Consider the following 15,184-nt stretch of genomic DNA (forward strand, 5'->3'; position numbering starts at 1 on the left):
AATAAACAAGGCATTGTTCAAATACATTTATGCTTTAAAATTTTGTATTTTTGTACTTTAATCAATACATTTCAGTTTTTTTGTTCTGAAAACAGTCTTTTGTATCAAATACTCGGCCTATTCCAGTGGCGTATCTAGGAATTTTGAAAAGGTGGGACCAGTTTGGGGTAGGGGTAGGGGCCCACAGACACAGATTTATTAAATTTTATGTATATTTTGACATAAAATGGGAGGGGGCTGGGCCCCCTCTAAATCCGCCAATGCATTCATAGGGCGTTATATAAAAGCTAATTTTTACGCATGTACTTGGGTTTTGGATTACAAATATGCATGTACCTTATTGATATGTAAAAAAAGAGGTAAGGTTTCAGTTTTTAAATATCAATAAGGTACATACATATTTATAAAACCAAGACCCAAGTACCTGCGGATTTTTACCAAAAAAAAAATCAATTTCTCAGTAAAATGTGCATTTTTTGACGGAAATGATATAAGAGTATCTGAAGTACAATATCCATAACATAGTATATAACAGGTTTCACAATAAACGTCAGTTAATGAAATTGTTATTTAAGTTTTACAATGGGGAGGGGGTGAGGGGTGGGGACGTACTTCTACTTCATGCAGGATTTTGAACAAAGTATTTCTTCCTGCTATAAGCCTGTAGGCTGTCAGTAGAAACTACAATATATATATTATTGGATTTTTTCTGTCGTTAGTGGTATAAATACAATTCCCCGCGCTCGCGCGGGATTTCATCTAGTTACTATATAAATAAGGAAAGTTGACGATGGAAAAGCTGAAATCACGTCGTTTGTTTTACATTTTAGTTGTTAGTTTGCATTAATCGTCTGTAGTCAGTGAAACGTCCAAATATAAGACAGATGTTGTAGACTCTGTGGTGTCATTTATATCAAGTACACTGGGATATATCGAGTCGACATAAGAATGGAAGTAACTGTTGCTGATTTATAATAAGTTGTCCATATATCTAAATGTCGAGTTGAAGGCCACAGCAAGTGTTTTGTTCTCATAAATAAATTCAGCTTCATATGAATACAAAAATACGTTGAATGGTTGTATAAAGTGTTGAAAATCGTACATTTTGATGTTATCGATTTTGAAAAAAAAATTGTGACTTCAAATGTTCTAAAAGTTCCTTGGAGTTTTTAAGTATCCACATTTGATTTTCACCACTTCTCGAATATATTGTTATACAGTACTCTGACGTTTCTCATTCACTGCTGTAAATATTTAAGTGAGGAGTAAAGAAAGAGGCTTGGTAGAATAAGTAATGGAACCCGCTATGTATCTCCGTTTGTAAGGACTCCTATGGAGCTTTGGAATACAGTAGAGGTATGGTAATTCGATTTATTTTGATTGTTGGGAAAATTTAGAAATATTTAAAACTGGCATATGGTTTGAAGAATTTCCTCCTTAAAAGGGGAGCTTTTTCTATTATGAAGTCAGTTGAAAATTAGATATTTTAGTGAGGAGTAAAAAAAAGAGTTTTGGTAGAATAATTACTGGAACCCACTATGTATCTCAGTTTGTAAGGAATTTTATGGAGTTTTGGAATCCAGTATAAGTATGGTAATTCAAATTTATTTTGATCGTTGTGAATATTAAAAATTTTTAAACTGACATATGGCTTTGAATGATTTCTCCTTTATTTTTATTTTTATTAGGACGTCAGATCGGGTATCTCTAAACTAAACTCTTATAATAAGTGATTTAAAGTCCTTATTATTAATTATATTGACGACACCAGTAATGACGTGTCCAGCACGACTATATTTGTAGGATGAAGAAGAACATGAATACGTTGGAAGATTATGCTTCAGATGCTTCATATCTAGGCAATTCAGAGTTTTTTTTATAATTAAAATGTTTTGGATGCAATCGTCGATGTATATTTGTAAGAAATACAAGGTGTGGACTAAAACTTGAGAAAATGATGGAATACAAGACTGGACCTCTCTGTGATTAAGAATATTACTTATAAACTGCGTTCAAGCGTCATGATTATATTATGTTTAATATGTCATGACACAAAGTATAATACATTGTTAAGAGTAAAGCTTACATGTTTTTGAGATATCCTGGTGACATGACCTATATACCATTTTATGTGTCTTGACAAATGGCTATTTATCTGGTTTAGGGCAAAGGCTTCAAAGGTTTCCTGACTGCTTGCAGATACATGTATTGAGCTGACTTGTTGGTATGTTAGTTAACCTTGTTGAGTTACAGATCAAATTTACAAATTGTTCCGCCTTAATTTTTGAAAATAATTACAGTTTTTTCCATTTGTAAGTTTATGCAGTTAACACTTGCCTGAAGGGGACTAGTATTGCTTATGCAATAGTCTCAGAATGCTTGTTACATCCCTCATAAACAAAGATCAGGGGGTACATTGGAATCAACATGCACGTCTGTCTGTCCTTCTACCTATCTTTCTGTACGTGTTGGGACTTTGAAGCAATTTTTCATGCAAAGGTTAAGGCCAATAAACCACTGTGTAAAATCTTATTCGGAGCATATTATCTCTTCTCTTAGCTCACTTGGGCTCAACTTCATTCATGGAGTTCCCTTGGGTAGAGGATGTGCAGTAACCTGGGACCAATTTATAAATGAAAGATCAGATTAAAAAATATCTGCATAAAAAATCCTTGTCCACAGCCTTTACTCAGTCGGACTCAATCTTCACATATAGAGTGTACCTGGGTAAAGGGTGTGCAGTGAACTTGAATTAATTTTCTGGATCAAAGATTAAGGTCGATCAAAACTTTTTCTGTAAAACTCTTGTCCAAACCATATCTTCTCTCCCCTTGGCTCAGAAGGGCTTATATTTCACTCATAGAGTGTATAGGGGTGGAGTGAGCGCAGTGACTTTGAACTAATTTTTATAGATGAAAGGTCAAGGTCAGAAACCTATTTATGTACAATACTTGTCAAGGGTATATTTTCTCTCTATTTTCTCTCTCCTGGCCCTTAGGGACCTTTCCTATTTTCCCTCCTGTCCAACTGTGGGTTTCTTACTTTAAATCTATTAGAAAATAGATGACTTTCTTTATATTTTGTGTATGCAAAAAAGAAAAAAAAACTATTTAGGAAAACTACTCATGTGGACCCTCACCTGACTTGTTGCAGACGGCTAACCCTAACCCTCTCGGTATAATTATCATACTTGAGTCTGTACAGCAGGGTTAAATCATCATTATCTTAATTAAAATAGCATGAAACACGCCTGAGTTGTGATAAAATAGATAAAAAAAGAGTTAATTTCTCATGTAAACATGCTATATTTGTATGCTGTTAAACTTTTCAATGGCTTCGATCTGTCTCTCCCTTTGCATAGTACCTAATCTCATGGTACTTGGGAAAAGTTCACCAGCATATATTTAACCTATACTTCCAAACTTTAGGAAGGGCTACGCAGTGAGTATTATGTTGAGCAAGTGCTTCAGGGTAATTCTCAACCCCCCCCCCCCCACCAAAAAAAAACTCACCTGAGCTAAAGGCTTAAGGAAACTTTCCTGAGTAAAAATGTGTCTGTCAATAATTGTCTTTGCTACAGGAAACCATCAATCATCTTCCAAAAGGTGATTAAGCTACTGAGTAAAATTTAAGAGGAGTCTTTTTAGGGAAAAAATGTTATTTTTGACCTCCGTTGGGGCCCTAGGGTGAAAATGAGAATTCCAAAATTTGTAACACCTCTACAAAACACCAGCAATCACCTTCTCAAAAATGATTCGGCTACTGTGTAATATGAGAAAGGAAATCATGGAATCAGTATTTTTTTGGTAGAAAAAAACATCTTTTTACCACACCCCTTCCTTTGGGCTCCAGAGTAAAATTAAAATTCCGAAACCTTATTTCACATCTACAGATCACCACCAGTGATTAGGCTACGGCGCAAAATATAAAATAGGTTCTAATAACCAGGTTTTAGTAGAAAAACGTCAAAACCGTTTAAAATTAATTTGGTAAAAATAATTTGACATTGTAAAAAATGATTTTTTCATACTGCTTCTTTTAATAGTTACATTCTGTGTGTGTTTTGTTTACAAGGTTTGTGGAAAGCTTAAGCCTTCAAAACACGGTCTCATAACTGCAACAGTGTGTTTCATAACACGCATTTCTTAATTCTTCTGCACACACCGTTGCAGTTATGAGACTACATCTATCAAGAAAATAATAATTCAATACTTAAATATCTCACCAAACAAATTGCAAAGTGCCATGTCATGATAAGATGACAGATCATTGCAATATGGTTAGTATTTTCGATGTTTTATTAAGATGTGACATAGTTCAAAATTCAACCTTCACTGTAGCTCAGTCGGTAGAGCGCTCGCTCTGTGATCGGAAGGTTGTGTGTTCGAATCACGGTCGCGACTGAGCTAATTAGATAAAAAAAAGGTTACACCTGTTCCTTCGCCAAGCGCTCGGAACTTTGAAGTGAAAGTTGCGGGTCATTTGGATGAGACCTTTAAAACCGAGGCCCGGTGTCACGGTAGGCTTTGAAACGATGAAGAACCCTCACTACTCAATGGCTTCAGTATCAAGTAAAGGTCTAAATTTGGAGCCCTTCACCGGTATATGGTGACGTCTCTATATGAGGGGAAAATTTTCGAACGGGACGTAAAACAATACTGAATTAAACAATATTTCAACATTCATAAAAATGGAATGAAGGGTCATTGTTTACATTCTAAGACACACTCTAATATCTATGAATTATTTTGGCTAGGTTTCTTTTCGCAAATTCCTGGGAAAGGGGGAGGGGGGTATATCTCTATTCGGAACAGTTCTAGTTTCTACCATTTATATTATTAATATCTAAACATTGTCAGATGGTGCAAATTCATTAAATATTGCTCTTGGGGGTAGAAATGTGTCATGAAGTGGCATCAAAAATATTTGTTGGATTAGGGAGGAAAAAAGAGCTGTTGTGACTGTTGTTTAATGTCGAAATACAAATGTATAATTGGGTTAGGTAATCATGTTCTACAGATATATTATTGTTTCAGTGAAGAGGTTTCTGAGACTATGACCTTGGTTATACTGATCACAAGAGCATATTACAAAACTTTATGCAAACATTACATATTTGTAATTAAAACATAACCAACTATAGCATTATTTGTACGTATACTTCTGTGTATTATCTATGTATACTTCTATCTGTATATTATTTGTCTGTAAACTTCTATCTGTATATTATTTGTATATATGCTTCTATCTGTATTGTGTTTTACAGGGCCATTATATACATGTATATAGGTTAATGTTCTGATTTTGTTTTGACAGATTCCCCACGATGTGCTGAGCAGTTGTTAAGAGGATGAAGAAATCACCACCTTACAGGTTTTCATATTTCCTTCACATGTGGGAGTTCGCACGTTTATAAACTATAATGTAAATGCATCCAGTGCATTCATAGATGCACATTTAAATCATCAAATGTTATTTAAAATCGGTTAAAATCAATCAAGATAAAGTAAAAAGAATGATCAAGATGAAAGCCTTCAAGCTTTTAATATTGTTATTTAAAAAAAGTAGACATGTTTTTTGTCATGGTAAAAAATAAGGTAATGAATTATGGAGATAAAGAAATAATTAAAAAGATAATGAAACATAAAAATACTTTTTGTAGGAGTGACATATCATAATAATTTAATTTTGGATGTATTCTAGCCTCTGATTAGTTAATATCCAAAAAGGAACACAGGTTAAATTTGTATGACCTGGTTTTGTCATGGGGACACGCTTCTCTCACAACCAGCTTGATCATCTGCATCCATGCAATTCCCTCATTTCCAGTCCTCAGGGTTCACGGCAAATTCCACATTTATTAAACGTACCTTTAACTTCAAACAATAACTCGATCTTACAACATGTAAAGAACAACAAGGCTGCTAGGCAATGTATCAGTTTCTAGATCTCCTGACTACCGTTGCTAGGGTTGTTTTATTGATCGGCATAATTTGAACTTATTAAAAAGCAATGAAATTCTACATTCACAATGCTTTAATGATTTTAAAATGAAATGATAAGGAATGACTCTAATTCTTAGTCAAGTTTTTTCGAGTTTAATCTGCTTTGGGTCAGTTTACGCTGTTTTATAATCCACTTCGCGGGTTATAAAGCGTAAACTGACCCAAACCAGGTTATACTTGAATAACTTGGCCAAGAATTAGAGTTATTCCTAAAATGTCCTATCTTTTCTCTACCCAGAACACAGACACAAGATGAAAAAGTTACGAAAAGTTACTGTGTCACGAGACACTGTAGATAGGTTACCAGGTACAAGTAATAAGTGTGATAAACATTTCTCTGTTACTTTTTCATAACTGTGTCATAGCACACTGTAGATAATTACCAGATACAAGGTATCAGTGTGGTATACAATTTTCTATAAGTTATTTTTTAACTGTGTCAAAAACGCACTATTGATCATTCCTATTATAAATAGTGTGTCATATATCAATTACGAAAATCTATACTTAATTCTGACCAATATAGTAACTTATGAATTAATATTTGTACAAAAGCAAGGTTTATTAAGACAATTCTTATATAAACTATAAAATGTACACACTGGACTGTAAAAAAATGTAGTAAAATATTATATTCCATATTATGATCTATAAGAATCTTAAAAATCTTTCAGTATTTTGCAAATCATATAATTATGCTTTTATTCGTAAATATTGATTTGTTAGACAGGTATCTTTGAGAACACTTCTGACTGGCATTCATTAAGTCATTGTAAGCATTCAGCACCCAGTGTAAAGGTATTTATGTTTATTTTGCCTTAGTTCTTTTCAGTTCTATAACTTTTTAAAACCAAAACATTGATTCATGAGTGAATTGTTAATGATGTATATAATTATAATACAATGATGTGATTTATAGTGAAATCTCCCTGACCGATGAAATAAACACATGATTCTGTTATGGAGGGAAACAACATGGAAGAGACAAGTTAAGAAATAATTGTCTGCTTTAAATGATGTTTAGAGCAGTGAAACAGAAATCTGTATCCGTGGCAGGTGTTAGGTGTGGTCGTCACATTTCCCGTGTTACGTCAGACCGTGTCTGGATCTGTGATGATAACAATCTTATCTTGACAAACACAGCAGGTGATCAACTACATCATCTGACGGGTATACTCAGTGGTTATGGAGTACACACAGTGAATAATGAGGGCGATTTAATTTATATAGACAGAGAGTACAACATCAACAAACTGTCTACAGATAACACAGTAAAGACTACTTTAATAAAGTACACAGCACCGTGGGAACCACGGTGTGTCTACAGCTCCCCCTCCACTGGATACCTGCTGATCGTGATGCGTAATACTGATACCAATACAGGCAAGGTAGTGAGGTATAACTCCACAGGACAACACGTACAGTCCATACAGTACGACAACAAAGGTCAGGAACTGTATTGTATACCTAGATACATCACAGAGAACCGCAATGGAGATGTTGTTGTGTCTGACTGGTTCTGTGTAGTGGTGACGGATGGTGGAGGGAGTTATCGCTTCTCCTTCAAAGGACACTCATCAGGATCACGACTAGATCCGCTTGGAATCTGTACAGACTCCCTGTCACACATCTTCGTGTGTGATTATAACACCGGCTCAGTACTGATAATTGACAAAGATGGACAATTCCTGTCACAAATAGAGACCCGAGAGCACGGGATTGACGGACCATGCGGCCTGATTTTTGATGACAAAATGATCTGCCTCTGGGTTGGTTCATGGGACAAAAACACAGTGAACATATACAGACTCGGGGATTCTCTGACTGGTAAGTAGTACTGTTGTATGATTATATTTTACATAACATTTTGTGTATGAAATTTTGAGATAACAAACATTATTAAAGCTAAAAAGTGAAATATATGTAGATAACGAACAGTATTCAAGCTCAAAAGTCCATTATACAATACAAAATAGGAGCAGAGCAAAAACGGACCTCCAAACATCAGAGGTGTGATCAGGTGCCATGGAGGAGTGAGCATCCCCTGCCGACCGGTCACACCCGCTGTGTGCTTTTTGTCATGATCATTACTTAATGATAGGTTATATTTGCTGATAAGGATATTGTATCGACAATAGACCTTGTAATATGAGGACGTTAAACTAGACTGCTGATATTCGTGTTTCAACAACTTTTTGTCAATAACCTACCTAGTTTTATTTGTTTGTTTGTTTGTATGTTATTTAACGTCCCTCTCGAGAATTTTTCACTCATATGGAGACGCCACCACTTGCCGGTGGAGAGCTTCAAATTTTGTCCTATACTCGGCACTTACGGCCATTGAGCAGTGAGGGATCTTTTTCGTGCCAGCACCTACTGCGACACGGGACCTCAGTTTATACGGTCTCATCCGAAGGACCGGTCTCCACGTCCCACAGTGGGATTTGAACTCGCGACGTAAGGATCAACTCCTTACTCCGCGACTCTAGAGCAGACTCTCTAACCACTGCGCCACGCGGGCGACATACCTAGTTTTAGAAATTAGTCATACGTAGACCATGCTCTTGCGTATCAAATCAATTGAGAGTCATAAACCTCATATGAAAGTGATTAGGGTATATTGCTATAAGTAAGGGAAATTGACGATTGAAAAGCTGAATTCATTACATTTATCATTAAGCTTGGTTGTTAGTTTACCATTAACGTCCTTTTCGGGTAAAATATGTGTACAATTTATTATTGTCATAGTTAGAAGTATACTTATAAGATATTAATGAATTATTCATTGCCGAGATCAAAGAAATGCCGCGGACATTATTCTCCAATAAATCACGAACGTCATCAAAAAATTATCAGATCAGAAACACATGTCAAATCTGTACAGTTGAAATAAATATTTCACTGTATAATCTTATACTTATTTAGACTACATCGATGTGTCGTCTTCCGCAGTCTAAACGTGTGTATTGCCTGAAACAGCTGATAAATATCCGTTTTGAACCAAGTGGGCTGTTCTACGGACCTCCCCACAACATTTACACTCCCCGTGATTTTACTGATAAATCAATGAAATAGACAACTGGTTTTGTTATTTTTCATTCATAAAAATTAATCAATATATGTTACAAGCAAATTTATAAATAATTAAAGGATATTTTTAATCCAACAAAAGCTGAAATCGTCTGCAAGACATTAGTGAACGATTATTTTATTAAGTATAATTTTATAGATCACTGCTAAAGTGAAGAAATGGAAACCAGTACAGTTGTTTGGTTTGTAGGTTAACTTTATTTATAGATCACTACAAATGTCAGTAAATTGAAGGGGGTACAGTTGCAAAATGGGTGAGGTGTGTGGGTTGGTGGATTGGGGATTAGGGGTTTGGAGGTGACATTGTCATAGTTCTTAACAATAAAGATAATATATGGTTCTTTCAATTAATTCAAGCAATATTCAGTCACAGTTACTACAATGGTTTACAAAAGTCAACAGATGACATTTTGTACATGTTGACAGTTTAATATAGACACAATTTATATTAATACAGCTCTGTCTAGGAATGTTGTACATTTCTGTAGCAGGTGTTCAGTAATTGTATACTTCGTATACTGGGTTGACAGTTTGCATGGTTATTGCACAGCAGTTATTGCACAGCATTTTTACAGTTTAAAAAGAGGCCAAAGTTCAGAATAATATAATTTTAGTTAAGACCTGTTGGAAATGCAATGAAATAGTGATTTATTATGATGATATTGATGTGTAAAAGTAAGCATCTGTTATAATAATTCAATAATAGCACTTATAATAGCAAAAAATTTTTTAAAAATAGTCCAAAATATTCAAGAAGAGCTGAGAACTAGAACCCAAAACAAATTAAAGAAAAGTCTGAAAGATAAGAATCAAAAGTGATTCCAAAGAATAGTAAAATAAATGCCTTTTTCCGGCAAACCGGTTATTTTATGCTTAGGGGGTATTCATGTTCTGAATATTAAAGTACGCCGTATTGGCTACCTTACCATCGCCTTGCCACCTACTCTTGTACGTAGTTCTGTCCGTTGACCTATGAACCCCAACATGGCACAACTCTCCAATCAAGGTATACATGCACCTACATAAGTTTTATGTTGAGCTCAGTTTCCATCTCAGCACCACAGATGTACAAGGCCTGATCTCTTTTACTTATCAACTTCAGAGTTCCCAACTTTATTGCTCTTGGTCAAGAATCTTAATGGTACATGTAACTTTGCATTTCCGTTCGAATTTTATTACTTAGTATCGATGGGCCTTATTAGTGTATTCTGATCAATTCCATTACAAAAAAATTTACAAAATTATAGTTCACAGTACCAACATCAAAATCCAATTTGTTTTAACAAGTTAAAATTCATGGAATTAAAGTCCCTTTTCCAATTATAAAGTCACTGCATGTGGTACACCATTAATGTCAATCCTTTTATTTTAAGTTACTGGTACTAATAAGCTCTCTATTAATTGCTAAAATGATTATGATATGAATATATTCCAAGTTTACAATGTTCAACTAATAATGTTTGTTCTAAGCCCTATAGGTTTACAACTCACAGTACCTCTGGTTCATGTTTGTGAAATTTCTGTTACAACAGCTCTAGTGTAACACACACATGTAGCTCATTTTGTAACAGGGTCTTAGGAAAAGTTAAACTATGCTGTTAGTGTGTTTTACCCGAGTCGGGATTCTTAAGGCAGTTTGACCCTGTGTCAGGTCTGTGATACTGTAAATATCTTTAATTCCATCTGTTAATTTTTTTTTTTAAAAAGTTTAAAAAAAAAGATTTTCGTTGTTCGTAAATGTCACAGGTTATTTTTTGTTTAATTACTTGTATTTAGTATTTATATTTTAAGGCAAAAATGAAAAATATGAACATTTATCTCAATACATATAAAATATATATGGAAAAATCATGGGGCGAGTTGTCTTCATATCAGTTGTGTTGAGGGGGGGGGGGGTTTCTGTCTTGAGGGGTAAGTTGTTCTTATTGCGTTTTGACTTCATGTTCACTGAATTCTTTATTATTGAATATTTGTGACTCAAAAATTATTCTTTAAAAAATGAAATAATTCGTAACATATGTATCAAGTAATTTACGTTATGCCAATGCTACCAAAGTAGGATACGTCAATGCATTTTCATTTTGATCAATAACAGCTACAGAGCTCAACATTAACTCTAAAACAAACTAGACTAGTCAGTAGTACCTAAAAATTTTACTAGACTTGACATCAACTTCACTAGACCTGGCCTCAACTTCAAAAGTCCTGCACTGAACTTCACCTGACCTGTCCTTAACTTTACTAGTCCTGACCTCAACTTCATTAGAACTGACCTCAACTTCACTAGACCTGACCTCAACTTCACTAGTTCTGCCCTCAACTTCACTACTCCTGGCCTCAACTGAACTAGACCTGACCTAAAGGTCACTAGACCTGACCTCAATTTTACAAGTCCTGGCCTCATCTTCAGTAGGCCTGACCTTTTTACTAGTCATGCCCAATGCCTCACTATATCTGACCTCATTATCGTCACTAGCACTGATCTCAACATCACTAGTCCTGACCTCTAAAGTCACTACTCCTGACCACAATTTAACTAGATCTAACCTCAATTTCTTATATCCGTAGATTATTGAATGTCTTTTTGAACATTACTGGAATATATTAAGATGAAAAAGACCCATTGTTGAGTAAAGAATAAAACAAGTCAATGATTACCGAAAGTTGGTCTTTTTCTGTGAGGTGCAAAAAATAAACAATTTTATTATAAAATAAACTTCAGTTTATTTGAGTTTAGGGAAAATATCAGAAAGGTAGACACATTTCAACCCGATTTAGTTCTAGGCATCGTTATGCCCTAACAAAAATTAACTATAGTCAATAATAGTTGAAGTATCCACTATCTGTTCAGTATTTGTTTATATTGTAGAATACTGGAATTTATTTTCTTTTTGTTCTGTATCCATTTTACAGCCAAGAATGCAACAATAGAGAATATACAAAATATTACATTGGCGACGAGAATCGATAAGTGAAGAAATATATCGGGAATTAAAAGGTGTAAACAGAACAATCAGGTATGACGCACATCACGAGTTCCCCTGAATTTGACCTAGATAAAGCAAAACAAACGTGGGTAAAAAATGGGAAAAGTACACGACCCGTTTAGAAAACGTCTTCCTTGCAATGAACATACGGGACGATGCCCGAAAAAGAGCTCTTTTGCTCCACTATGTAGGAAAACACACACATGAAATATACGATGCTCACAAAACGGAACCTGAGCCTGTACGACTCAGCTAAACAGACCTAGCGAAAGTGTTTACGCCAAAGAAAAACGAATTGGTCGCGGAACAAGAATTTACTTCATGCAAAGAAAAAGAAGACCAAACAATTAATGAATATATAACAGAATTTCGACAGCTTGCTAGATATTGTTTTTTTTTTTACAAATGACCGCATTAGATCACAACTAATTTCAGACTGTCAACTTTCTCAGGTAAGAAAAAAAGATTTCAGAGAATCAGATTAATTCACAAGCCTGGATGCTGTGGTTGAATTAGGGAGGTCGATGGAGGCAGCAGACAAATATTCAGCCCAGATTGAAAGGAACTTAGGATGCGCCAAAGCCATCTCCACAAAAACACAAACAACAGAAAAGCTGCAGCCAAATGTGACAAGGGAAGATCAAGGAACATAAAACCAGACAAGGCTTACCACAAATCAAAATCAAGGCCAAATTCACAAAAAAGGACACCTGCTTTAGATGTGTGTGTGTGTGTGGGGGGGGGGTATAGCCACACAAATCCAGATGTAAAGCTATGGGTGCTACATGCAACCACTGAGGCAAGGAAAATCACTTCAAAAAAACCAAAAAAGACCACCTAGACAAGTAAGGGTTGTGAACTATGAGACCGGTAATGTACAAATCAGAACAGGCAGTGACAGTGATGAATATGCATACAGCATTAAAACAGCAAAACAAGTTCTAAAACGAGGCCCAAAAATACTGAAAACTCTTAGAGTTCATGCGAAACTCAACAACATATCATCAGAATTATTAGTTGACACAGGTGCGTCAATCAACATAATTTACCAGATAACCTATCAAAGAATCGGGTTCATTAAAGAGAAGAAAGATAAAGGTCCCAAACTACTTCCATATGGAGGAAGAAATCCATTAAAACTCAAGGGACTCTGAAACTTCATGTGGAGACAATGACAAAACATGATCTCTACAAATTCCATTTTGTAGAAAGAAATTATGGATCCCTTATTGGATTTCACACTGCATCAGACCTTGGAATTGTTCAAGTCATTAACAAAATATAACAAAATATAACGGAGTCAATTGTCCAATTGAAAAGTACGAACATCTCTTCAATGTTATAGGAAAGTTAAAGAATACAACAGTCAAACGACACATTAACAAAGACAATAATACAGTAGCTTTGCGCCACAGAAGGACACATTTTCATCTGCACGATAAAGACATCATAGAAAAAGGTGAAGATGAGCCAACCACTTGGATATCACCAATATTAACTCCACCCAAAAAGGATGGTTAAGAAATCCGCCTCTGCTTAGACATGAGAGAATCGAATAAGGCAATAATACGTGAAGGTCATATCATGCCAGCTTTGGATGAAGTTGTCAATGATCTGAACCAAACAAACTTGTCAGTAAGCTTGATCTGTGTCACGATATCATCAGCTAGAGCTCGATAAAAAAACCCAGATACATCACCAATTTATCACATCACGTATTTATCAATACAAGAGACTTAACTTTGGAATTTCTTCGGCTTCTGAAGTAATCCAAGAGGCAATGCGTAGTGTCATTCAACACGTCGAGGGAGCCATAAACATATCAGACGACGTAAAAACGCTGGAAGAACATGACTAAGCCCTTGAAGAAAGATTTGATGCTATCAGCAAGGCTGAGTTAACGCTTAACAAAAAGAAGTTCCAGTTGAATTAAAAGAAAATATCCTTCTTTGGTGTAATATTATGCCCAGAAGAAATTTCCCCTGGCCCAGAAAAAGGTCAAGGCAATCAAAAAGGCGAAGCCACCTAAAACAGTTAAGAAACTTCGTAGTTTCCTGGGCATGACCAGCTACACCTCTCCCTTTTTTCAAACTATGCAACTGCTTTTGAGATTCTCAGGAAACTTACACACAAGGATGTACCTTGGGAATGGAATGAACACCATAAAAAAGACTTTTAGAAGGCAAAAAGAAATTCTATCTGACAAAACCACATCTGCATACTTTAACCCCAACTAGGCAACTCAAGTTATCGCAGATGCTAGCCCAATAGGTCTATACGTTAGGAGCTGTTTTGACACAGAACAACAATGTTATAGCTTATGCTAGCCTAGCTTTAATAGCAGTTGAGAGCAGACATAGGCAGATTGAAAGAGAGGCACTAGCCGTTGTTTGGTCCTCTGAGCATCTCAAAGCTAATATATATATAGATCACCTGATTTCACAGTAATAGCAGTCCACAAACCTCTGGAGAAAATTCGGACCAAACTGAAGTCAAACCAAGTCATTTCTTCGGATTGAACGATAGGGACTTAGAATGCAGCCATACAAATTTAAATAGAATGCATACCGGGTGAGTTAAACACTGCAGATTACCTCTGTCGTCATCCTCGAGAAGGTAATTTTCATCAGGTCATGAGGACTACGTAAACTTTATCTTCGAAACATCTGTACCCAAGGCATTGTCACTCGATGAAATAAAATCAGCCACAATATCAGACAAACCAATCCAGAATGCGATTGAATTACCAAAAACAGCCAATGGCGTAAAGTTAACCAGCTATAAGACAATGAAGATATCGACATTTTATAACTAAATACTTTCCGGAGCCTACAATATGAGCTCACTGTACATACTGACAACATCTTACTCAGAGGAACTAGAGTAGTGATACCCAAAGGTAACAGAACTCGGACCATATACATAAGAAGGACATCACGGATTCACCAACACAAAATCATTTATTCGTTCTAAAGTCTTGTTTCCAAACATTAACGAACATAACATAAACGAAAAAGTTGAGAAGATTATTGGAAACTATGTTGCATGTCAAGCAATGGGAAAACCTGTTATACAGCGTGAACCACTGAAAATGAGCCCTTT

General features: G+C 35.5%; 2 protein-coding genes across 2 annotated transcripts in view; both read left to right on the top strand.

Moving 5' to 3' along the window:
- Positions 1 to 15,184, top strand: part of LOC133203783 (uncharacterized) — a 177,748-nt gene that overhangs the window by 140,182 nt on the left and 22,382 nt on the right. The window lies entirely within an intron of this gene.
- Positions 7,022 to 12,735, top strand: LOC133203459 (uncharacterized). Its single transcript, XM_061339238.1, has 2 exons — positions 7,022 to 7,832; positions 12,599 to 12,735. The coding sequence occupies exons 1-2, from the start codon at positions 7,022 to 7,024 to the stop codon at positions 12,733 to 12,735; spliced, it is 948 nt and encodes a 315-aa protein (XP_061195222.1).

This window comes from Saccostrea echinata, unplaced genomic scaffold (assembly GCF_033153115.1).
Source record: "Saccostrea echinata isolate AGI-Se365-2 ecotype Australia unplaced genomic scaffold, CSIRO_AGI_Sech_v1 ptg000051l, whole genome shotgun sequence".
NCBI lineage: Eukaryota > Metazoa > Mollusca > Bivalvia > Ostreida > Ostreidae > Saccostrea > Saccostrea echinata.